The sequence below is a fragment of the Bombina bombina genome, chromosome 9 (assembly GCF_027579735.1).
Source record: "Bombina bombina isolate aBomBom1 chromosome 9, aBomBom1.pri, whole genome shotgun sequence".
Taxonomy (NCBI): Eukaryota; Metazoa; Chordata; class Amphibia; order Anura; family Bombinatoridae; genus Bombina; species Bombina bombina.
The window spans coordinates 45146874-45174247 of NC_069507.1; the positions used below are offsets into that span (position 1 = coordinate 45146874).

Genomic DNA, 27374 nt, shown 5'->3' on the forward strand with positions numbered 1-27374 from the left:
TCACATTCCTGCTTTTTAAATAAAGATAGCAAGAGAACGGAGAAAAAATTATAATAGGAGTAAATTAGAAAGTTGCTTAAAATTGCATTCTCTATCTGAATCATGAAAGAACAAATTTGGGTTTAGTGTCCCTTTAAATTTGTTTTCTCAAATATTCATCTACTATACTATTTAATATTCATTTAGTTTGAAACAAATACTGAATATTCATTGAACATTTCAATTTGTTTTTGTTAAAAGAATGTAAATGTTCCTTTGCAACAGGTAAAAAGTTAATACGTAGAATTTTACTTAACTCTAGCGCACTGTAGAAACGAGCTAACCACAATCCTCCTTTTTCTCAGAGACCCGTGCTGCGCTAATAGGAGAGTTGTTGCAACAGATCCCAGCCAGGGCCCATGTTAAAGGACCTTCTCCTTTAACGCAGGCTCTGGGATCCACCGATAGAGCTAAGTATTTAACCCCTTAAAGGTAAAACCAATAAATACTGATGAATGTCGTCAGTTTTTTTTTTTACAAATTTGCATTTTTTATGAAACAAAAGCAGTTTGTATTAATCTACAGGGAGTGCAGAATTATTAGGCAAGTTGTATTTTTGAGGATTAATTTTATTATTGAACAACAACCATGTTCTCAATGAACCCAAAAAACTCATTAATATCAAAGCTGAATAGTTTTGGAAGTAGTTTTAGTTTGTTTTTAGTTATAGCTATTTTAGGGGATATCTGTGTGTGGCAGGTGACTATTACTGTGCATAATTATTAGGCAACTTAACAAAAACCAAATATATACCCATTTCAATTATTTATTTTTACCAGTGAACCAATATAACATCTCAACATTCACAAATATACATTTCTGACATTCAAAAACAAAACAAAAAACAAATCAGTGACAATATAGCCACCTTTCTTGCAAGGACACTCAAAAGCCTGCCATCCATGGATTCTGTCAGTGTTTTGATCTGTTCACCATCAACATTGCGTGCAACAGCAACCACAGCCTCCAGACACTGTTCAGAGAGGTGTACTGTTTTCCCTCCTTGTAAATCTCACATTTGATGATGGACCACAGGTTCTCAATGGGTTCAGATCAGGTGAACAAGGAGGCCATGTCATTAGATTTTCTTCTTTTATACCCTTTCTTGCCAGCCACGCTGTGGAGTACTTGGACGTGTGTGATGGAGCATTGTCCTGCATGAAAATCATGTTTTTCTTGAAGGATGCAGACTTCTTCCTGTACCACTGCTTGAAGAAGGTGTCTTCCAGAAACTGGCAGTAGGACTGGGAGTTTAGCTTGACTCCATCCTCAACCTGAAAAGGCCCCACAAGCTCATCTTTGATGATACCAGCCCAAACCAGTACTCCACCTCCACCTTGCTGGCGTCTAAGTCGGACTGGAGCTCTCTGCCCTTTACCAATCCAGCCACGGGCCCATCCATCTGGCCCATCAAGACTAAATCTCATTTAATCAGTCCATAAAACCTTAGAAAAATCAGTCTTTAGATATTTCTTGGCCCAGTCTTGACGTTTCAGCTTGTGTGTCTTGTTCAGTGGTGGTCGTCTTTCAGCCTTTCTTACCTTGGCCATTGTCTCTGAGTATTGCACACCTTGTGCTTTTGGGCACTCCAGTGATGTTGCAGCTCTGAAATATGGCCAAACTGGTGGCAAGTGGCATCTTGGCAGCTGCACGCTTGACTTTTCTCAGTTCATGGGCAGTTATTTTGCGCCTTGGTTTTTCCACACGCTTCTTGCGACCCTGTTGACTATTTTGAATGAAACGCTTGATTGTTCGATGATCACGCTTCAGAAGCTTTGCAATTTTAAGAGTGCTGCATCCCTCTGCAAGATATCTCACTATTTTTGACTTTTCTGAGCCTGTCAAGTCCTTCTTTTGACCCATTTTGCCAAAGAAAAGGAAGTTGCCTAATAATTATGCACACCTGATATAGGGTGTTGATGTCATTTGACCACACCCCTTCTCATTACAGAGATTCACATCACCTAATATGCTTAATTGGTAGTAGGCTTTCGAGCCTATACAGCTTGGAGTAAGACAACATGCATAAAGAGGATGATGTGGTCAAAATACTAATTTGCCTAATAATTCTGCACACAGTGTAAATATAAATATTGAAATTATAATTGTCCCTATAATAAGTTTAAGGAGCCATTAGTGTTAATATGACATGTTTTAATCTGTTAAAGCATGTAATGTGATACTGTATTGCTAAGGGATTAACTCCAGCACAAGGTGCATAATAAGATTGTCAAAGGACCATAAAACCCCCCTTAAAAATATTTTGTGTTTCAGATAGAGTGTAAAATAAAAATTTCAATGATTTCATATTATCACATTTACTTTGTTTTTTTGGTATCCTTTTTTGAAAGGGAAGTTGAATGTGTATGTGACTGGAGCAATTTATGGCAATAGTTTTATGACTGTAATTCATTTGTCGTGGTCTGATTTCAAAATTGGTTGAAAAATAAAATATGCCATAATTGTGTGTTTCCTCCTGTTCCTTCAGCTCTCTTTAAAGTTGTTATCTTATTTTAACCCATTAGAGAAGCCATTTGGTAAAGTTTGGCATCTTTATACTGGGGGCCGCAATCTTGATACTCATATAGGACTCAATGTAAAAAGCGAGCGGATGCTGCTTTTCAGCCCTTGCGGGGCAGGCTTGCTCATGCCATAGTACATCTTACGGTGCCGACTGCCCATTTACCACAAAGATTGGTGGACAGGTTTCCAAGTCAGGAACTTTATTCATCTGCACTATACAAGATGGGGCCATATTCTTGCATACAGGGACATTCATAGATTAGTGACTTTACTTGCTTTTTGATTACTATACCTTATATTAAGGGTTAGCTTGCACAATAGAAAGCAGAAGAGTTATATGTTTGCTGTTGTTCTTTAAACAGTTAAAATGTTACGTTAAAAAACATAAAAAAGCCCTCAGGAATAATATAGACAAATGCAAATTGCAACAATGTACAACTTGTCAAACAGAAAACAATATTGTTGATCTGTGAATGTGTTATTGTCACAGGGTACAATAATACAGAAATTCCAATGGTGTCGCCCAGTGTGAAGATGTAGAACGTCACTAAGTTTTTGTTTTTTTTAAGGGTTAAATTAAGAGAATAGCTTTTGAAGAGAGTTGAAGGCACAGAAGAGAAAACAATAGTATGGTGACGGTAGAATCCATGTTACTGTAGTTTTACCCAGCAGTTTAATGTCACTTTAAATGGATATAAAACAGGTTGTTTCATTTTTGTTATTAAAAAAGCACTAAGCAGTAGGTTATACTTAATAGGTATTATTGCAATATTTATTATTAATCGCATAAAAGGATTTTACATTTTGTTTCTATTTTTAACATACTTTGTGCAGTGTCAATTACTTCCTGCCACAGCCCTACTAGGATGCTTGAGTATCTACAGGAAGGCTTATCCAACTTTATGTCATAAATATTTGAAAGTAACTTGAGCTGGTTTACTATTCAGATAATAATTCAGATACAGTAAATCTGTTTTGCTCATGCTCAGAAGAGGCAGAATGCAAATTAAGTTAAAAGATGTCTGCTCTGTTGTCTCCCTTAGGGCAGAGGCTACAATGACACATTTTAAGTGCTCGTTTAAAATAAAAAAAAATAGGTAAGTTGTTTGCTATGTTTTTACACAATATGTTTAATGTTTACTTTGATTTAACATACTTGTTTTTACTAAAGAAGCACTGGGTCATATCCCTTTAAGAAACTGCTATTATATATTGGAGGGAAGTACATATATTGTATCTTGCCCTGCTAACTAGTTTCTGTATGGATACAACACAGCTTACAGCTGCATCTTTTTTTATAGCCTTGTTTGTTTTTTATAGTTGTATACAGTTTTCTTTTCTTAACCCTCCACTTCTTTATTTATCTTGCAAAACATTAAGAAATTACCATTAGACATATGGGGGAGGTTTTATATATTAGTGCATTTCTGTTAGCACACATATTTGTCACTACTTGGGAATATCAATTGTGGTGTCCAATACTATAACAGGAAAATTCCCAAAATAAATAATGAAAGCTTATTGCAAAGTTGTTTTACCCTAACCAATTAAAGACTTTTCATATTAATCTTGAAGTTTCAAAGAGTTCACCGTCCCTTTAACAAATGTAGATGATTTACAGATCTACTGAAAAAAAGAAATAATAATATATATATATATATATATATATATATATATATATATATATATATATATATATATATATATATATATATATATATATATATATATACAGTATAAATATGCATTAAGAAACTACCATTAGCCATTTGGGGGAGGTATGTTCTTTGTATCTTGCCCTGCTAACTAGATTTTGCATAGATACAGCACAACTCACAGCTGCACTCTATTTCCCATAGTTATTTATATATATATATATACACTTGTATCTGTATCTATGTATTCATGACATACAAAACTAAACCAGTGTAGCACACAGACATGCAATGTGATGCTGTATACTATTGTCTAATGACTTCTGTTACATTCTGGCAAATGCTTGTGCTGGTGTCTCTGTGCTGAAGCTGCTGCTGATGCTGCCTTGCACAGCTCAGTCTCCTTAGATCTAGCTTCGGATTGGTCTTTCTCTTAAAGTGCTGGCCAAGGGTTGGTTGCAGTGATTGCTGAATAACAGGTGCATTTTGCTGCTCCATCGCCTTTTCAAAGAAGCAGCCGAGGAATGCTGGTGCATCTGTGCTATGGATAGAAGCCTAGGAGAGAGAGGAGGCAGCTCCTGTGTGCAGGAATGTTACTGATCATCTGAGCTCTATACTACAGGGGGAAACACACGGATGCTTGGAAAAAAAGGAAGAAAAAAAAACCTTAGGTTTGGATCTGTGATTTCTTTATGGAGAGCAGGAGGCAACATCAAGGAATATAAAGAGATGTGAGGATGAATATAACAATAAACCCTGGATGGATAGATTCTTTTTAGCTGATTCAGCAGATGCTTTTGGATTTTTTTACATTACCAATGGAGGAATGTTTGTGGTTAGAGATCTATGACAGTGAATGCTGATTATTATTATTTTGGTCTTCTTCTTGTTTTGGGGAGCCTACCTACCTGCTGATGTGCCAGCTTCTGTTTTGGGGGAATGAAAGGTTTATAGGATGAGTGAAGTGGCTGCTTCCACCTCACCCCCTGTACGTCCGGCAGCTGCTGAAGAGGCTGCAGGTGGGAACCCCAATGGGGAAGAAGATGGGGTACCCAACCCTAGGGAGGTGCGGTGTAGTGACTGCATTGTATGGAACAGGCAGCAGACCTGGTTGTGTGTAGTCCCTCTGCTAATTGGATTCATTGGTTTGGGTCTAAGTTTGATGCTTTTAAAATGGATCGTAGTGGGATCTGTAAAGGATTATGTTCCAACTGATTTAATTGATTCCAAGGGCATTGGCCAGGACCCAATTTTCCTTTCCAAACCGAGCTCTTTTCCAAAAAGTATGGAGACCACAACTACTACAACCACGACAAGGACCCCCAATCAAATTAGTACCCGTTTGACTACAACGACCCGGGCACCAACTCGTCTCCCAGGGAGCAGAATACCTAACCGGGCGAGCCCCAGAACCACCACCGTGCGCCACACAGTCGCCCCTCCTACAGTGATCTCTACCACTGTGCCCCTTATCACGACCACTTTTATTTCACGCCCACTTCCAGGGACCCCCACCACACAGCCAATGCCCATCTGGCCCACTGCGGTATATTCTACCTCTTCCTACAAAAATTATCTTCATGATTCTACCCCATCCTCCCGTTTTCAGGAGTCTACCACCACATCAGAAACTACCACTTTACCCAAATATCGTAAGTACAACATGCACCTACTAATTCCCCCAAAAATAAATGATCTGCCCTTTTTTCTGCAGGCTTTGGGTGTGGAAGGGTTAATGGTATGCTGAGAAATAATGAAGAAGGCATACCCATGTATCTGTTTGAACAGCATCTCATTAACATATTCAGAGCTGGGAGGCATCTGCAATACACACTTGACAGCATGTTTATGTTTCAGCACGCAATGGGTTAACTGTCTCTTTTTTTTCCTGCCACACTGAAATGACTGCACTGTCACTGCAGATATGCTTATTGCTTCACATTAACTTAAACTTTATGTTCTTCAGGGTACCAAACAACATGAAAAAGCATATTTGTTTAATATGTATCTTATATGCCTTTTTTATTCCAATAATGGCAATAATGAGATAAAAATAATATGATTTCATACAAAATTAAATATGTATACATAGACTGTCATCGTTATACATGGCTTCAGAAAAAAAGAGATTTTATATTTGTAGCTACTGAAAAAATGACCGATCTGGCTTGATATATATATATATATATATATATATATATATATATATATATATATATATATATATATATATATATATATATATATATATATATATATATTAATCTTACATTATCCTTCATATTTAACAATGCTTGGCAATCTGATTGTGGCTAAGTAGTCTGTAGGCAGTCCTGATATATAGCTACACATATTATTAATTCTAGACCATCCAGGATATATGTTCTAAAAAAATGTTGCTCTTTTATTTTATAAATACTTTTTTTAATTATTATTTTTAATCCAAAAGATTTTTTTTGTGAATGGATTGTATTTTAGAATGATTTTAACCTCAGAACCATATGAAGGTTATCTAAGACAAGGGCAGAAATATTTTCTCCCCTCATTTGTCCTAAAGATGTTTGTGAAAGTGCTAGTCTGTTTAAGGCTAATCCTGCCTGTTTCTTTTGCTTGATAATCTGTGTTTATTTTGGTAAGAGATTCAGTTATAATATTTATATGTTGAAATGTTTTCTTTCCTTCATTAAGCCCATTTGTTGATAAGCCCCAGGTTACAAAAAACCATCTGCAGAGAAAATGATACTGAATTGATAAAACGAGGCAAATTTGGAAAAGCTGCTTGTAAATACAAAATAAACGTTCTCTTTTTCTTGTGACCAACAAAAACATAAAAAAATAACATTCTTTTTAATGCACTGCAGGGGTGGAGAATAAAGATAATGTAACCATATTATTTAAATAATCTGATAAAGGTGGATTAAAACAGGGTATTTCTGGATGAGATATATTAACCTCCAAAAATATGTATGGTCCAGTGTTCGGACCCCTATACCCTCCAGCAATATAGTGGAATAAACTCTTTTCAGGCCATATCACAGGAACTATGGGGTGTCTAAGGTCCTTATTGATTATCATGTTATAATATAAAAATATTAAATGATTAATTTAAAATACAGATATCCATACCAATGTTATGTAGAATTACCTATATTATTAGGAACCTGATTGCATAATTTCACCTTTCCTAGAGGTAAAGAAAGAACACGTTTAGAAATAAATGGGGCATTGCAGTTGCTGTTGTTGATATTTTGGATCATTTTTATTCTCCTGAAAGGCAGGTATAATTTAAAGTCATATCTGCAAGGCCCTCCCTTTGCAATCTCAGTTTTGTGGACAATCCTGCCATAGACGAGACAGAGGCTTGATTAATAAATCATTACGTTCTGGCAACACCCATTGCTCTGGGAAACAAAAAATAAAATGCAGATGCCAGCAATCCATGCACATATATAAGGATTACTTATAGCAGATTACTAATCCTATTTTGCTCACCATGAGACTTGAAGATCTTACAAACAGTTATTGCCACAAGATGGATTTGAAGTGCAAATAAGGAGGAGAAAATTGACTATAGTGTTCAGCCAAAGCACTAAACAAGCAAATGCTTAAATAGATTGCATTATACATGAACAGGATTTGAATTTGTAGGGCAGGGTGATTTGTCCAAACACAGATGGGCAGCTATGATTTGCTTAGCATTGGTTACATGTTTGAGCATTAGGACGCTGGATATGCTACTTTGATTTCATCTACATTTTAAGCTGGAGTGTAGACAAAATATTTAATGGCACAGAGGGAAAAATTCTGCAGTTTGCTAAATGGTGCAGTATAGTGTTAAGGTTTGTGTATTCCACTCAGTTTTCTTAAATCCATTGTTTCAGCTGCTGTTAAAATGATAGTCATCAGGAATCCTGCTGTATCATGTGAATACAGATACATTTGACCTGGCTTCTGTCCTTCAAGTCAAGATAGCATGGGGCTATTGCATTTGATGCTAAATGACACCTGCGTTATCTGGCATATCCTGTCTTACAGAAGGTCCTTAGCTTAGATGTGGGATCTTCAGCAGAGTATGACAGAAATGCAAATATGAAGGCATCTTTCATGTGCTCAAAGAAACAATCGTGAATTTCAAAAAAGGCTGAGTATCTGGTGCTTGATCAGGCATGCACCTATCTGTATTACAGAATAGGGGTGTTTGTTTGCAACATATACCAAGCATGTGCTGGAGTACCTGCAATATGTTATATATTCCAACATCTTCATTACTGTTGTTACATTATTGAAAAAAGCCTCTTATATTTTAAAGGAAAATGACTGGTCTGTTTATCAGATTACTGATTTGTATATGAAACACACACACAATAGACATATTTATCATACACACACAAAAATATACACATTACACACTACACATAGACACATACTATACACCATCACACATGTAATATGCACACACATACAATTTCACACCATAAATAACACACATAATAAACATATTAACTATATACACCCACAATTACATAACAGATGCACACATATTCTACACAAAACACACACACACTATACACACATTCTCTATGCACACAAATATACATACAGTGTACACAAAGGAACACACATATTGTATAGAAAGAACCAGAACAATATACACACCATACACAATAAACATGATAAATAAAACAATCACATGCTATGTACAGATTTTCTATAGATTCATATGCACAATCTATATACAACTATATACAGCATACAACAACAATACACAAACAATATAGAAAACACACATTGACCACACACACACATATACATCATTCATACATAAAACTTACACAATATACAACCTACACAATGCTTGCTTATAACACACAATGCAAATAACACAACTACTTACACTATACATACAAACACACATATATGCTAAACAAAATACAATATGCTGTAGTTTTTTATTTTTGAGAGCAGTGGGGATATTTGTTGATAATCAGTGTATTCCTTTAATTTCAGAATCTAGATAAAACCCTTTTTTATATAAATACTTTCTACCAATATAAAAATGCTCATCAATCACCATTAAGTACTGGTGTGTTAATGGAAATGCATATATTAATCTTACATTCTAAGGGTAAATCTTGTTATAATTGTAGATATTCATTCACAGTGCACCCACGCTTTATTTTCTGTCTACCTAAGTAGGGAAGTATTCAGTCAAGGAGATGATTGTTTCATATTGGTGTAAGGACGATAGTAATATGTTAGAGTTATATATTGATGGAATTGTAAATACATTTCCTTTAAAGAAGGAGAAATATTGACCTTGATAAAAGCAACTTCCAGTTTCACTGTCAATAATAATTTGTTAATTATGTATTCATCAATTACGTGCCCATACAATGAGCTCGGCTGTGGCTCAAGTAAAAATGACATCTTGGCTAAACCACTAGGGGGTAGTCAACCCTCTCCCAGTTACCTGGTTGTTAAAGTGGAGACTTCTTCGCTTTATGAAACCAGGGAACAGATGGCTATTTTTAAAAAATATATATTATTATTATTATAATTCAAATAGGGATGGGGCATATGTGACACACATCACATCATGTGAACTGTTTTAGTTTCATCCAACCTAGTATATACTTTAATTCCATTTTGGAGTTGATGTATGCCTGTTACTAAACAGTGTTGTATTTCAGATATTGGCTAAATAATTGCCCCTTTATGTGACTGGTCTTCATAATTTTATTTGTCTTCCAGCCTTAAACATCCATTGTTAAAAAGAAAGCTACACATTGAATTATATCCATACACTTATATGACTAAAGAGATGCTTTATCACTATGTTTTAGTAAAATCATGTAAGCTCTCCTGCCAAAATCAATGCAGATCCACATGTGGTTTACAATCTAAAAGACTTATAATCATAAACATATTGATATGGATAAAAATCCAGCAACATTCTCTCCTTCATATCCAGAACCCTGTATAGTGAGATAAATAGCTCTCAAGCTAAAATTTGCCTTTCTAAAATTCTTTGTGGGAACTCACAGTACTTATGAGATGTCTCAGAGAGCTTTTGATCAGCAGGTTATCAGGCCTTTATAGTCAATGCATTCAAACTAAGTTGTACTCATGGGCACCTTGAGGGAGGGCGGGGGGGGGGGGGGCGCTTGCTTCCCTTTGAAATTTTGCTCCAGGTAAAAAGTCAAGCACACTATTGCAAACATACAGCTAAATTAAGTTATTATTTTATTATATTTGAATCTAACTATGGACTTTGAACCCAGGCTGGCCTAGAGCTACTGAGAGCTATACATCTGTCTGTGATTGCTGGTGAGTACCCAGGGCTGTGAGTTTTGAAGTGTAATGGGACGTACTCCTGGACTGGTCTGGTTTCAGAGCAAAATCCATTTATGTGTATGTGTCTAGGTAAATTACAAAAGGCCTGTGTCCCCATTTTATGTATCTCAGTTTGTTGGGTTAGAGGCATGCATTGTGTGGCTGTACGTTAAGAACCCAAGGAAGAAAAAACTTTGGGGCTGAATTATCAAGGGCTGAATGGCCCTGAATGCCCTCTCATGGCTCTCTTCCTACCTGTCAAACCGTACCGTTAGTGTAGCCTTCTCTGGGGCCTCCTCTGCCCCGTCACCACTTTCTGTTGGAGTACCGCAAAGTTTTAGCCTCGGTCTCTTCTCAATCTACACCTCATCACTAGGTTCCCTAATAAAGTCCCACGGTTTACATTATCATTTGTATGCCGACGACACCCAAATCTACTTCTCTGCACCAGACCTATCTCCTTCCTTGCTAACTGTCTTTCTCACATCTCTAACTGGATGTCCTCTCACTACCTCAAGCTAAATCTCTCCAAAACTGAGCTCCTTATTTTCCCCCTTCTTCAAAACTCTCCACCCCCAATCTCTCTATAACTGTCGACAACTCCATCATTACCCCTACCCCGCATGCCCAATGTCTCGGGGTCACATTTGACTCAGATCTTTCACTCCTCACATTCAGTCATTGGCTAAAGCCTGCCGCTTCCACCTTAAAAACATCTCTAAAATTAGATACTTCCTTACACAAGACACAACTAAAATTTTAATCCACTCTCTCATTCTTTCCCGCCTCGATTACTGCAACTCTTTCCTCTCTGGTCTCCCCACCTGCTGCCTAGCTCCTTTACAATCCATAATGAATGCCTCTGCCAGGCTCATCTTCCTTACACGTCGCTCTTCATCTGCTGCACCTCTCTGCCAATCCCTTCACTGGCTTCCTCTTGCCTCTAGGATCAAACACAAAATTCTCATTCTGACATACAAAGCCCTCAACTGCACTGCTCCCCCCTATATCTCAGACCTTGTCTCCAGATACTCTCCCTCCCGTCCCCTTCACTCTGCTCACAACCTCCTACTCTCCTCCTCTCTTGTCACCTCATCACACTCCAGTTTACAGGACTTCTCCAGACTGGCTCCCATCTTGTGGAACTCTCTGCCTCGCTCCACAAGACTCTCTTCTAGTTTTAAAAGCTTCATGTGCTCCCTAAAGACTCTACTGTTCAGGGATGCATACAACCTACGCTAACCTTTCTTTATACCAGTTCCTCTCCTCCATTGCTATCCCCTGAACCCCCTTAGCATGTATGCCTAAGAGTCCAGCTGCTTGTAGATCAACTTCTTAAGAGCTGACTACAACAGTGCAACTCTTGGCAGGGCCCTCTACCCATTTGATCCCTATAATTGTTTTGTTGTACTCCGAATTTGTTTATAGCACTGCAGAATCTGTTGGCACTCTACAAATAACCAATAATAAAAATAATAATAATACCCCTGTTTCTGCGTGAGCCTTCAGGCTCGCCGGAAACAGGAGTTAAGAAGCAGTGGTCTTAAGACCGCTGCTCCTTAACTCGTCCGCTGCCTCTAAGGCTGCGGACATCAATCCGCCTAATCTCATACGATCAGGTTGATTGACACCCCCTGCTAGCAGCCGATTGGCCACAAATCTGCAGGGGGCGGCATTGCACAAGCAGTTCACTAAAACTTCTTGTGCAATGGTAAATGACATTAACGTATGCTGTCGGCATTCAGCGATGTCTGGCGGACATGATACGCTACAGCGTATCATGTCCGCCAGACATTGATAAATCGGCCCCTTTGACTTGGTCCTGGCAATCAAAATTTTGCTAGATGTTGTAACTAACACTACCATTTTTATTTTAATCTAGCTGTCTGCTTGCAATAGAGTGCCAGGCTTTCTATGTGGTGTGTGTATATAACATAATATTTTCTCATCTTATTGCAGCCACAAAAATGTCTTTTTGAGCTAGTGCCTAGATTTTCAAATCATATTTGTCAAGCCCTGCCTTATATCTAAGCAAGCACTCACTTGAGTCACTCTTAATACCAATGAGTTACCATGTTTTAAAATGTTAAGCGCATGCATATGACAAGTAACTCTGCTACACATGTTGCCAATGATAATATTATGCTCTTAGATTATTTTATTTTTCTGAAACCCACCAGGAAAAATTTCTGTGGATGCCCATGGTTGTACTGTGTGTTTACAATCCATGTGAAAAATCTCTAATGAGAATATGAGTGGGTTAATTTAAACCTCACCCAACTAACACTTTTAGGAATGCATTAATTGATGGCTGCTATTTTAAAGGAACATTACATTTCATTTTCATTATATAGAGTAAAACAAAACTCATGTACTTTCATTATTTATTTTGTTTGCTTTTCTTGTAATTGGAATCTTAAAAAAAGCCACTCCCTCAAAAAGCCTGAAGTGAATTTTGGCGTAACTGAAGAGGCGTATTTAGGGGGGTGTCCCTGGATTCCAATGCAAATTTTGGTAAAGACATTTTTATTTTTAACATTTATTTTGTATGCAGATTCTAATGCATTTGTTAATTGTTGGTGCATATATATTTTTAAAAAAAACTTTAATTCCCTTTAAATTGAAAAAGAAAGAAGAAAAAATATGTGAGCATTCTTCTCTTTCTGTAGATATTTTATTACCATAACTAATTTCATGATATATTTAAATGTATTCGAGTACGACTTACCTAAATAAGCTTCTCATTAAAGATTGAAGGCAATGTGAGCTTATATGTTTTGGTCTGTTATATCAAAACAGAGAAAATAATATACACATAGAAATTCCAGCATTAGGGGAGTGTTTTTTGTTTGTTTTTTTAATAATTTTATTAAGGTTCACCCAGCAGTACCGAAAATAAAACAACATCTTTCAATGTGTAACATAAATACACAAATTCACAAATGCATACAACGAGAGGCACTTGGCCCCCCCCCTCTTACTGCAAACAACAATAACAGACATATTGAATAATAATCACATCATACAGTACAACATAACACGCCTTCTGGCTGAGAATGAGGGCCACTTTTGGACCCTTTATGTGCCTAAAACTTATGGAAGACCAACGGTAACTAGGGGACTGCTGTCGGGCCTCATCGAAAAGGTAGAACCTAATTTTTTTTTTTTTTAGACCTGATAGGCCACTCATAGGCCATACACTTAACACAATAATAACAGCTGTAACTAACAAGCTGACTTATGGGTGCCAGATAATGGCTGATAGAAACTTAGAAAGTAGTCACTGAGTATAAATTTGTACTATGAAAATACGAAGAATTCAGGGCAGTGATTTTACTTAAAGAGAGACTTAAAATATATAGTCGGCATATACAATACATTTATATCAGAGAGCAGCTATTATGTATAATTAAGCTAAGAACACCTGCCTTAAGTTTGCAGAGAGAAAAGTGTAATAAGTGGCAGGGTCCAGTAGCTATGAAATAGAGAGAACTCTCATTTTCTACCTCCTGGACTTAATAAGGAGGCCTCTCTTAGACCTTTGATACTAACTGTATTAGACAGAGGAGGTTTATTTAGATGATAGGACCACTCTTGGACCCTTGACTTTTATATAAAAGCAACAACAAAGAATATATTAAAATCAAAGAACATACAAGATATCTAGGTATTATACAATTATATCTTGCACAGTGTTTGTAACACAATAGTAGGAGAAAAACAAAAACCTTTCATTTGGTACCTCCGGGACATAATTAGGCCTGTTTTAGACCTTTAATACCACCTGTATGAGACATAGGAGGTTAATTTAGATGTTAGGGCCCTTGACTGCTATACGTAGACAACAGCATAGGTAAATATTTAGATTTTGGATCTCTATAAATATTAGAGAACAATATGTATTACACTTTTTCTCTCAAATGTAATAAAACATACATAGTATAGGGAGGATAGAAATATCTGGGAGTAACTATCCTATGGGTAAGGTCTATAGACCTGCTAATATAGGTAAATAAGAAATAGTTATGTCTCTATAAAGTCATCAGCAATGCCAAACACCTGAACTGCAGAGGGACAGGAAAACCCTGAACTGCAGAGCGACAGGAAAACCCTGAACTGCAGAGGGTCAGGAAAACCCTGAACTGCAGAGGGACAGGAAAACTTCAAAGTGATTATAGGCTGCATATATAATACACACCAGCTTTCTGCTTGCCTCAAATAATAAATCCACTGCATATATAATACACACCAGCTTTCTGCTTGCCTCAAATAATAAATCCCAAAGAGCATAGGACTCGTGTTTGCTGTAAAATATCTGCAATATCCCAGACCAGTAAATAATCAGACTGGTAACACAGCAGGGAGATATACACCTATGAGGCAGTATAGATTGCTGGGTTAAATCTACTTGTATTAAAAATATTTACTTGCAATGGGGCAGCGAGCAAATATTTTTATAGAAGACATAGGCTGTCCCCCAGACCTATTACTCTGATGGCTATACATATCGTACAGGCAAAACTGTCTGCCCCGGTCTTTAATGTAATATAGAAGCCACTGAGATGCCATTGGTAAATTAGAGATTCAAGGTTTCCACAATCATATTTATATCAGGGCAGCAAATAGGGATCTAAATAAGCAACAGTGGCAACTGGACGTAAGCAGACCCTAACCATGATAGCAGTTTATAAATATTACCCATTAATAAACAGGCAGATTCAACTGCAAAAGCAAATATATCAGGTTATAAGGCCATCATTAAGTTATAAGGATAGGCGTTCAAAAGTGGGTCACATCAATAGGAGCATTTTTACCCTATACCAGTTTTATGGAAACAGGTTTGCTGTGTGTCGAGTTTCTGGATAGGCGTCTTTTGTTCAAAGCAGTCTACATTGTGTATATTAAATAATCTTACATAGTCCACATGTGGATGCTGAGTACTTAGATCGTCAAACAAACACTCTCGGGTATGGTGGCACTTATTCCGGTATTATTTGACATTGTGGTAAACGGAGCAAAACTATGACATTGTCCAGAGAGGTCTCTGTCCTTAGTTGCGGTCTTTGTAAAATCATCAGTGTCCCACTCCGATCCAGAACATCAAGCTGGCCATGTAATCCCTCATTCAGGTTCCAGTGCTCAAAAAATATGAACTGGTCACAAGGGCCAAACCCACCACTCCTTTCCAGAGGGCCAGCCGCTTCCCTCCAGGCAGGGACGGCAGGTTCAGAAAAAGTGGTGGGAGACATATCCAGAGTCCTCCGTTATATGAAACTTCTCAATTTAAAATTAAGTTGCAGCGGCTCCGCAGTGTCTGCTGCCTCCTGTAGCAAAGTTTCCAGAGAAGCTTTCACCATAGTCATTATCTCCACAAGGGCTTGTGCTGGTGCAATACCGCCCCCTGCAGATTTGCGGCCAATCGGCCGCTAGCAGGGGGTGTCAATCAACCCAATTGTATTTGATCGGGTTGGTTTGTGGCGATGTCTGGTTATACGGAGCTTGATAAATATGCCCCAATGTGTTAACTTTGCTACTTACAATACATCACCAAGCTTTGGACAGTGAGTGAATGTGGATTCTACATTCACTCACTATCTTTCACTCGCCACTGTTAAATTTTCACTCGCCGATGGCTAGTGGGCGAGTGGAAATTTTGAGATATATTTATATCATAAATAAATATGTGTATATATATATATATATTAAACATCAGACGTGATTTGGACGTGTTTACTTAATTCTATAACATGTACATAGGCCATACAGAATAGTGTCCTCTCAAATTAAAACCTAAATACTACAATCTAAGTTAATATAAAGATGCAGCACTTATATTTTGTATTTACTCTAAATCTATCTTGTATTTTTTTGCAGTGACTATACAATAAGTTGCGCTCTTTGAATGTGTCATGTGTAAAGAATTTACAATATATAAATTTGGTTTTATTAACCCATAAATGTTATCTTTAGAAAAACAGGGAGAGGATATATACTTAAAGGACTATAGGATTTCATCCACTGCTAATATGTACTTTCTGAAATGTTTAGAAACTTGCTTGTTTGTCCTGTGGATATAGGTATCCAATCAGATATTTAACTACTGTGATGTCATGATTCAGCTCAGCCTTAAAGGGGCGGATGGGCTGATCCCCAGGTAAGCAGTGAACAAGTGCACCTGGTGCACGAAACATGTCTGCATAGGGATCTGCTCACTTGCCTGATTGCTAGAGTCACTGCTGGCTATGTATTGGACATCCTGGTTTTGTCCTTTTTTTAACATTTGGAATAAAAGTTCGTTTTTATTTTTTCTTGCTGCCTGGAATCTTTCATTGTGCTGTAAGCACTCTTTAAGCAACTTTCCTTTCTACCTGAGCGCCATTTCTTTATCCTGCATTGTGTATATATATATATATATATATATATATATATATATATATGTTATACACCATTCTGTTTTGAAAGTAATTCTCTTTAGTGCCAGTATTATAGCTTTTATTGTTGTTTCTTATTGATATTTACTTACTTTATACAGACATTCCATTGATGATTACGGTTTGGCAGCAAATCATATTTAGTATATGCTTTATTAATAATACACTACTCAACCATATTTAACTGAGATCATTGACTACTTCCTGCTAAAGCCATTACTTAGCTAGGGCAGTAATACAAGTATACTACTAAAATATTTTATAGAGATGTTCTAGCTTAAATGAAAATGCACATGAGTGCATTTTAGTTTTGAATAGAAGCAATTTTACAATGCACAGCATGTTTGTAGCTACACCTATCATTAGTTGAGTGAGAGCTTTTACTGTTATTGGACATATGAAGCCTACCTAGATATGCTTGTGCACCAGTATTTTAAACAACATTCCCTTTAACAGAGCTGGTGTTGGCTTGAATCATATACACTTAGCCATCACCAACACTTTACACGGTACTGCCAGTTATCTGAGCAAAAACACCCTGTTTAAAATGCTAGTTCATGTAACAAATCTAGATATTTACCACATTGCATGGTAAAAGGTTTACCCGAAACAGTGTTGCCTTTTACTACAATCATTTTGCTAATAGAGGTGTGTTGCAAAATCGCGCCTTTCAAAACTGAAATGCACTTACACACATTTCAATTTTGGCAGGAATTTCTCTTGAATTATAGCAAATTTTGCAAGTTTAGTTAACAACATTAATTACTGCAATTCAAATTTAGCTTGTTTTGCAAAAACAGGCTAAAGTCAACATCCCCAAAGTCTAAATGGAAACACTAAAGAATGTTAATATGTAAAGCACAGACAACAACATAGTGGGAAACTCTGCTATACAGGAAACCCTTTAAATAAGAATATTTTATCAGACGGGCTGAACATAATAGCGTAATCTTGTCATGCTTACTTTATTTTTATTTAAAGGAAGAGACCAGGGTAGTAGCTTTTCTGAAACATAAATGCATACAGAAAAATGTAAGGCTTTTGATGGTATAGCTGTACTTATGACTTTTGTGTAATATTTTTGTATGAAAGTTAGCACTAGGGATAGGCAAATGTTTTGCAACATTCGAAAAAATGAAACGAATTTGAACACATTCGTTCATTCAAATCGAATTTCGAATGTTTACATAACATTCTAATATTTGATTTTCGAATGTTCGGTTTAGAATTTTACGATTACATTCGAAAATATTAATTTAGAAAAATTTGAATTTATATTTGTAATAGTATTTCTAATGCTTTCTTTATATGTAATATTCAAATTATGCAATATTCTATATAAAAACATTCAAAATGATATATTTGTATCTATTATGTATCAATTTACTAGATTCCCTCCCTACCACATGAACTATTGAACTTCTGAATAGTATTTGTTAAATAGAATGTTAAATTCAAAATTTCGAATGTGGACATTCGATACAATTATAAACATTTAAATTCGAAAGTAACATTCGAAAACTGTAAATAGCATTAGATTATAGAATTTTTAAGAATATTCGTTCATATCAACATTCGGATTTATAATTCGAATTTCGGTAATAACATTCGTTCTTACATTCAAATTCAGAAATTTACACATTCGCCCATCCCTAGTTAGCACTAATGTGCCTGTTCTGCAGTATATGCATGTGAAGACAAGAATGTATCGCACTGCAGTATGACTGTATATAGAAGAAACAATAATGTGTTTGTTGTATATATGTGTTTAGGGAGCATCAGAAAGATGGGTTTTTTTTTTCCTGAGGTATATGAATGTGTCAATAAAGGGCAGAAATATATATTTTGTTATAGAGAGAGGCCAGTAGAATGAGTGCAGTTTATATGTATAGATTAATGGGAAGTCTCTTCTGCAGTGTATGCGTGTGCAGAAAGATGGGGAAACGTCTGTTCTGCTGCACATTTACATAAAGGGACAATAAATGTCTTTTGTGTAGTATTTGTGTATAGAGTATTATCTGAAACATCTCTGCTCAGTAGTAAATATGTGTAAGGAAAGAAGTGAGAAATGTGTAAGTTATGTTAAGAAGTTTTACTTTTCATTCATTATTTTACAAAGATTTTGGGGCCAATTTATCAAGCCCGTATTGAGCCTTATGTATCTGTTTCCACACGAGCCTTCAGGCTCGCCGGAAATGGGAGTTAAGAAGCAGCGGTCCTTATCTCGTCCGCCACCTCTAAGGTGGCAGACAGCAATCAGTTAAAATGGATAAGATCGGGTTGACACCCCCTGCTATCGGCTGATTGTGCAGGGAGCGGCATTTCACAAGCATTTCACGAGAAATGCTTGTGCAATGATAAATTCCGACAGCACATTATCGATGTGCGGTGAACATGATTCACTACAGCGGATCTTGTCCGCTTGCACTATAATAAATCGGCCCCATTGTGTATAGAGATGTGCACTGGTTTTCGGACAAATGTACATTCATCACGAGAATTGGATTTTTTTTTTTTATATATACTTAATACGAAAGAAACCACCAACGAAAATAAAGGAAATGAAAAAATACTGTCAGTATTCATTTGTTTACTTTAATTTTTCTTATGAGGTTAATACTTAACTTTGTGCACTCTCCATGCTCTCCAGAGCTCATTAAACAAATTTCCCTGTATGTTCGGAACGAAAATTTAATCCAAAGAGAAATCTTCTTGGCTACACATGTCTAGTGTATATATGTGAGTGTGTGCATGTAAATGTATGTGTGTGTGTGCATGTGTGCATGTAAATGTATGTGTGTGTGTGCATGTAAATGTATGTGTGTGTGTGCATGTAAATGTATGTGTGTGTGTGCATGTAAGTGTATGTGTGTGGGGTTGGCAGCTATACTCCATAAAAATACTGGAAATCTGTTGGTAACTGCGCACAACGATAAGTAGGGTCAAACAATGCCCCCCTAAAAAATATATCATAGCCCATAGTCTTGATCCCACACCGTATATTTTTCACAACCGAGCAGTAATTTCACCCCTTGACTGCCAGTAACATACACATACATCATTTTACCTCTTTAGCTGACAGGAACATATGTAAACAGAAGTGATTTGAGCCCTTAACAGCCCCTCACTTCTTTCTGTTTTATATTTTGAATGCATTTAGACACACAAGGTATTTTATATTTAGCTAACACCCAGGGACTTTAAAAGCCATGTTATAATATGCATTTCAGTCTGGGACTGTAATTACCCAATGGCTAAGCACGACAGGACAGAGGGGCATTTTGAAGAATAAAAGTTTTGCTTTAACCCTTTACTGGTGCTCCTCAATCAACTTATTTTCTTTCTTTCTTTCTTTTGTATCTATCTATCTATCATCTATCTATCTTTCTATCTATCTATCTATCTTTCTATCTATCTATCTATCTATCTATCATCATCATCTATCTATAATCTATCTATTTAAATAATACAACAAAACATATTTATATAATTATGTATCTATCTATAAATATTCTGCTATTCAATATTTTTGTAATGTTCCTTTATGTGATTTTTGCACCTGTTTAACAATATCAAAACATTTTCAAAGCCAAACAAGTGTGCTCTATATTTCCTGGGATACATAGCTATATCATCCTATTATTTTTTTGTTTTTGTTTTAAAAAAAGAGCAATAAAAATAATAACTAGTACAAATGACTGTCACCTTGTTCTGTGTATTTACCTAGTGGTCAGGGGATGGCATCACTGTTAAGTAGGGATACAATTATTGCATAGAAACCAGAGAATCTTATAATATGAGCAAAAAAACCTAACCTGCCTTGTTTGTCAGAGATAGAGAAGTTGATGACAACCCCTTAGAGAAAATAAAAGACATCATAAAAAAGCCTTAAGGGCCAAGTACAATCAAGAACCTGGGACGCTGAATCACATTCTTAGCTGTAGTTTGACAGAGTTTGCAGAGCTGATATAATGACAACAACTATGTTTGCTCCGGGTCTGAGATGTGGGCAAGAAGCTTGTGGTGTTGTGTTTGACAATTCACTAGAGATACTTGTACTCAGGGGCGGTCCTAAGGAAGTGCAGAGTGCCCCCAATATTATTATAGACTCCCCCCAGTTATCAAACTTGTTAGCAACTATCTATTTTCCAAATATTCTGTTATTTTCACATCCTATACACTAAACAAGCAAAGACATAAATAGAGATTTAATCAAGGAGTTTAAAAATAATAAGACAAAAAATATGAAAACCCTATCCAGTTTCACTATCCACCATTGGCATGGAACACTATGGTTACATTTGGTGGCATCCGCTGTTTTTAAAGGGACAGTCAAGTAAAAAAAAAACTTTCATGTTTCAAATAGGCCATGTAATTTTAAACAACTTTCCAATTTACTTTTATCAACAATTTTGCTTTGTTCTTTTGGTATTCTTAGTTGAAAGCTAGGCCTAGGAAGGCTCATATGATAATTTCTAAGCCCCTGAAGGCCGCCTCTAATCACATGCTTTGTATTTGCTTTTCACAGCAGGGGAGAGCTAGTTCAGGTAAACCCTATAGATAACATTGTGAGCACGCCCGTGGATTGTGGCAGACACTGCACTAATTGGCTAAAATGAAAGTCAATAGATAATAAATAAAATGTCATGTGATTAGGGGTTTGTCAGAAGATGCTTATATACAAGTTAATCACAGAGCTAAAAAGTGTATTATTATAACTGTGTTGGTTTTGCAAAACTGGGGAATGGGTAATAAAGGGATGATCTATCTTTTAAAACAACAAAAATTCTGGTGTTGACTGTCCCTTTAAGCTCTACTATCATCTTGCTTGTATCATTGATTCCTGGTTAACTATGACTATTTACCAAGAGGACTTTTGATGTTTGCATTACACAATATAAAGACAATCCTACAAAGAATTATCTGTCTGTCCGTCTATCTAATCTATCTATCTATCTGTCTATCTGTCTGTCTGTTCTTTCTATCTATCTATCTATCTATCTATCTATCTATCAATCTATCTATCTATCTATCTATCTATCTATCTATCTATCTATCTATCAATCTATCTATCTATCTATCTATCTATCTATCTGTCTGTCTGTCTGTCCATCTATCTAATCTATCTGTCTGTCGGTTTGTCTGTCCTATCTATCTATCTATCTATCTATCTATCTATCTATCTATCTATCTATCTGTATGTCTGTCTGTCTGTCTGTCTGTCTGTCTGTCTGTCTGTCTATCTGTCTGTCTGATCTATCTATCTATCTATCTATCTATCTATCTATCTATCTATCTATCTATCTATCTATCTATCTATCTATCTATCTGTCTTTCTGTCTATCTAATCTATCTATCTATCTATCTATCTATCTATCTATCTATCTATCTATCTATCTATCTATCTATCTATCTATCTGTCTGTCTGTCTGTCTGTCTGTCTGTCTGTCTGTCTGTCTGTCTGATCTATCTATCTATCTATCTATCAGTCTGTCTGTCTGTCTGTCTTTCTGTCTATCTATCTATCTATCTATCTATCTATCTATCTATCTATCTATCTATCTATCTGTCTGTCTGTCTGTCTGTCTGTCTGTCTGTCTGATCTATCTATCTATCTATCTATCTATCTATCTATCTATCTGTCTGTCTGTCTGTCTGTCTGTCTGTCTGTCTGTCTGTCTGTCTGTCTGTCTGTCTGATCTATCTATCTATCTATCTATCTGTCTGTCTGTCTGTCTGTCTGTCTGTCTGTCTGTCTGATCTATCTATCATCTATCTATCTATCTATCTATCTATCTATCTATCTATCTATCTATCTATCTATCTGTCTGTCTGTCTTTCTGTTTGTGTCTGTCTGTGCCTCTGTTCATTTGTCTGCTAGCTGTAAGCACAAAACATGGACAAGCCCTACCTCTGTGTGCTTTGTATATAAGGGAAAAAGAAGAAAGGGTATTATATAGAGGGAGGCAGTGATTTACCATCATATGCATTTTAACACAACTGTTTTTCTTTACTAGACAGAAAATATTTGATGCTTTTATCTCATCCTTTAGGGCAGTTTTTCAATATGTTGCTTGTTTTTATTCTGCTAAATAAAATTAAAACAAATATATGCTATACGCAAAACAACTAATGAGTAATTATAACATTAAACTCTAAGTTGCCTATCAAGCTCTGTACGGAGCTTGATGCCCGGTGTTTCTGGCGAGACCGCTGCTCCATACCCCTGTCCGCCTGCTCAGAGCAGGCGGACAGACATCACCGCAATTCAACCTGATCGAGTACGATCGGGTTGATTGACACCTCCCTGCTGGCGGCTGATAGGCCGCGAATCTGCAGGGGGCCGCGTTGCACAAGCAGCTCACAAGAGCTGCTGGTGCAATGCTGAATGCAGAGCCCGTATTTATCTCCGCATTCAGCGAGGTCTGTCGGACATGATCAGCACTGTCGGATCAGGTCAGACAGACCATTGTTAAATAGGCCTCTAGATGTGTAGTTGTCTCACCCGTGTTAATTACAGGGAACATACAGCCAGTATATCTAGGTTAATACAATGGGTCAATTACTTCTAAAACTATGCGCTTTTTGTTTAATAGTTCCTGGTTGTAGAATTGTTAACCCAACATAAAACTGATTTTATGCTTCTGTTACTAAATTGAGAAGATTTTACCTTGGATAAAATAAACTAGTCATCTTATGTGGACTATATTGTGGATGTGTTTGATGCTTACGTCCTGATGATTTTTGCTAGTCAGTATAAAGTGCAGTGCTTTTTAAAATAGAAAAGCAGCCTTTTTATGTTTTTAAATGCTAACTGCACAAAGCAGTTATAAGGGGTTGAAGTGAGGGGATTTGGGGTGTAAAAAAAAGTCACTGAAAAGTGCCTTTACATTGCGGTCTATGGGGACTGTGTTATTTCTCAATATATATGCGTATATGCTTATATACATATGTATGTGTTAATATGTGTATAGACATATAAACACATAAATATATACTATGTATATATTCATATACATTTACACTTTGTTGCCCATTGCTGCGTGACTTACCCCTTGGCGCTGTGTTAGATTCTGTGCCGTGTCTCACAGCATCAGAACAAGGCTCCCATTGGAGCCTAAGGAAGCAATCTCTCATGAGCGCAATGCTTCCATGCATTTGCATGCACTGGTATTACGAGTGGAGCGCAAATATCACACTTGCAAAAGCGCAAGTTTGCACTTCACTCGTAATCTGGCCATAAATAATTTATCTGTTTAAATGTCATACTGAAAATAATTCTAAAATTGCAGCCCTGTAAAAAATGCTTTAACCCCTTAACTACTAGGTAGGGTTAATGAGCATGTAAATGGGGAAATAATATTTATAAAAAAAAACAAACAGCAGTTAACATAAAAGAGATCAGGTGGACCGACAATCACTTGCAAATTGTATATGTTATCCCAATATCTTTCAGGAAGGTTAAGGGAATAGATCATGTTAACAATAAGAAAATGTGTTAATGAAAAGGTGACATTGTGAGTTTTCCCTTGTGTAGTGAAAAAGAATTACTTGTAGTCTGAAATCTATAAAAGCGTTGTGATCCTTCCAGAATGCAGCATGTTCTGTAAGATGAATGAATTCTCTCTCTGCTCTGTACAGATCTCTGCAGTATCTTCATGCAGACACACCTCGTATCCAATGCAGATTGTTAGCAGCTGCATCAATGAATATGTATTTACCAAAAACATTGTAGAATCTCCATCAGGTTTAGCACATTGGATAAAGCTACATGGGAAATCGAATGCCCATCATTTAAAGCCAAATCAATCTATCTATCTATCTATCTATCATCTATCTATCTACTATTTATGTATGGATCTATCTATCTATCTTTTATCTATCTATATATATATAATCTATCTATCTATCTATCTATCATATATCTATCTACTATCTATTTATCTATCTATCTCTTTCTCTATCTATCTATCTATCTATCTATATATCATCTATCTATCTATCTATCTATCTATCTATCTATCATCTATCTATCTATCTATCTATCTATCTATCTATCTATCTACTATCTATGTATGGATCTATCTATCTATCTATCTATCTATCTTTTATCTATCTATCTATATATATATAATCTATCTATCTATCTATCATATATCTATCTACTATCTATTTATCTATCTATCTCTTTCTCTATCTATCTATCTATATATCATCTATCTATCTATCTATCTATCTATCATCTATCTATCTATCTATCTATCTATATTTCTTTCTATCTATCTATGTATCTATCTATTTATCTATCATGTATCTTTCATCTATCTATCTATCTATCTATCTATCTATCTATAATCTATCTGTCTATTTATCTTTCTCTCAGTCTGTCTATCTGTATGTCAGTCTGTCTCAATATTTTTCTATCTATATATTGATCTATTTAATGATCTAATTCATCAAATTATCTATAATTTATCTACCTATAATATAATTATAAAACGTTAATAACAATACCTATACAAATTGAGTCAGTAAGAACAGGTCTGGACAATACTCAGTTGGGCAACTTTGTTTCAACCAATCACACACTGCAAAGCAACATTGAGCCCATGCAGAATTTGTTTACTCCAGTTCAACTTATTCTATAGGGTACAAATTGTTTGCTATGTTGGAAGATCTGATCACTTAACATTGACTGTATAGACACCTTTGATTTGGGTTTGTAAAAATCTCTCATGCTAACGAAGGGTACAATCCCATTGACATTGTGCAGAGTTGTTAGTATGATAAACTAGTATGTGTGTGTGTTTAATACATCATTTGTCACATTATAAATGCTGTCATTACTCTAGAATTGATATCCTGCCCCAGAGTCAGGGTAAGAAACCTTGCAAGGCAATGGCTTGCAACATCCAAATAGGTTCTCCAGCCCCCAGACATCTGATTTATTAATGTGACAATAATGACTCACCATTAAATGATGTATAGTTGTCTATTTAGTATGTCATTGATATACAAAAACATTACAAATGATTTAGATAACACGTACCGCACATCATAATCAATGTTGCCTGGAAGAGTACGATTTTTCTTTTTATATGTATAGCAGCAATGCAGTTTTATTTTGTACAGAGTGCCAAGTTATTGAATGCAAAAGACACCAATATATTAAGATAGATAGATAGATAGATAGATAGATAGATAGACAGACAGGTGGACAGATGGATGGGCGGACAGACAGATGGATGAATGGATGGTTGGATGGGCAGACAGACAGATAGATAGATAGATAGATAGATAGATAGATAGAGATAGATAGATAGATAGATAGATAGAAAGACAGATGGAAGGGTGGGCAGACAGACAGATATATGATAGATATATAGATATATCAATCGATAGATATATGATAGATAGATGATTGATATATAGATAGATAGATAGATAGATAGATAGATAGATAGATAGATAGAAAGACAAACAGACAGACAAACAGACAGACAGATAGATAGATAGATAGATAGATAGGTAATAGAAAGATAGATAGATTATTTATACATAGATAGACAATTTATACATAGATAGATAGATAATTGATAGATAGATAGATAGATAGAAAGACAAACAGACAGACAGACAAACAGACAGATAGATAGATAGATAGATAGATAGATAGATAGATAGATAGATAGGTAATAGAAAGATAGATAGATTATTTATACATAGATAGACAATTTATACATAGATAGATAATTGATAGATAGATAGATAGATAGATTGATTTAGGTTTGAATAGTTGAACTATGATTGAACCTTTTTTTTGAACGTACATATCTAAGATAGCATTGTATCATCTAGTGCTATATGTTTATAATGTCCCTGATTTTTGAAGCTGAATTAGAAATCTATTCTACTGGTTCAATAAAAGCATTGATTGTTAACGCCAGAAAGATGAGCTAAAACTCTTTGCTACAACAAACCCTTAAATTAGTCTTAATAGCAAGAATTCTTCTGTATTGATCTGAACACTCCTGACCAAGTAAGAACCTAGAAAGTGAAAAGCGTAGTGTGAGCCACAATATTTCATACTTCTGATGGTAGCTTCAAGAGACGATAAACAAACAAAAAAATAATAATATATCGGGTATATTAAATAGCATCAATTAAACATTGTTAAAAACTATTTTTATTAAAGGGACACTCAATCAAAATTAAACTTTCATTATTCAGATAGAGCAGCCATTTTAAACAACTTTCCAATTTACTTCCATTAACTAAATGTGCACAGTCTTTTTATATTTAAACTGTTTGAGTCACCAGCTCCTACTGAGCATGTGCAAGAATAAGTGTGTATGCATTTGTGAATGGCTGATGGCTGTCACATGGTACGTGT

General features: G+C 35.9%; 1 protein-coding gene across 2 annotated transcripts in view; it reads left to right on the plus strand.

Annotated features, from left to right (window-relative positions):
* The first annotated feature begins 5172 nt into the window (after positions 1 to 5172).
* The window catches only part of NRG3 (neuregulin 3), a 959110-nt gene continuing 936908 nt past the window's right edge, over positions 5173 to 27374 (plus strand). For both annotated transcript variants that reach the window (XM_053692070.1, XM_053692069.1), the window contains exon 1: positions 5173 to 5869. In XM_053692070.1, coding sequence (XP_053548045.1) covers positions 5173 to 5869 — 697 coding nt within the window. The remainder of the gene's footprint in view (positions 5870 to 27374) is intronic.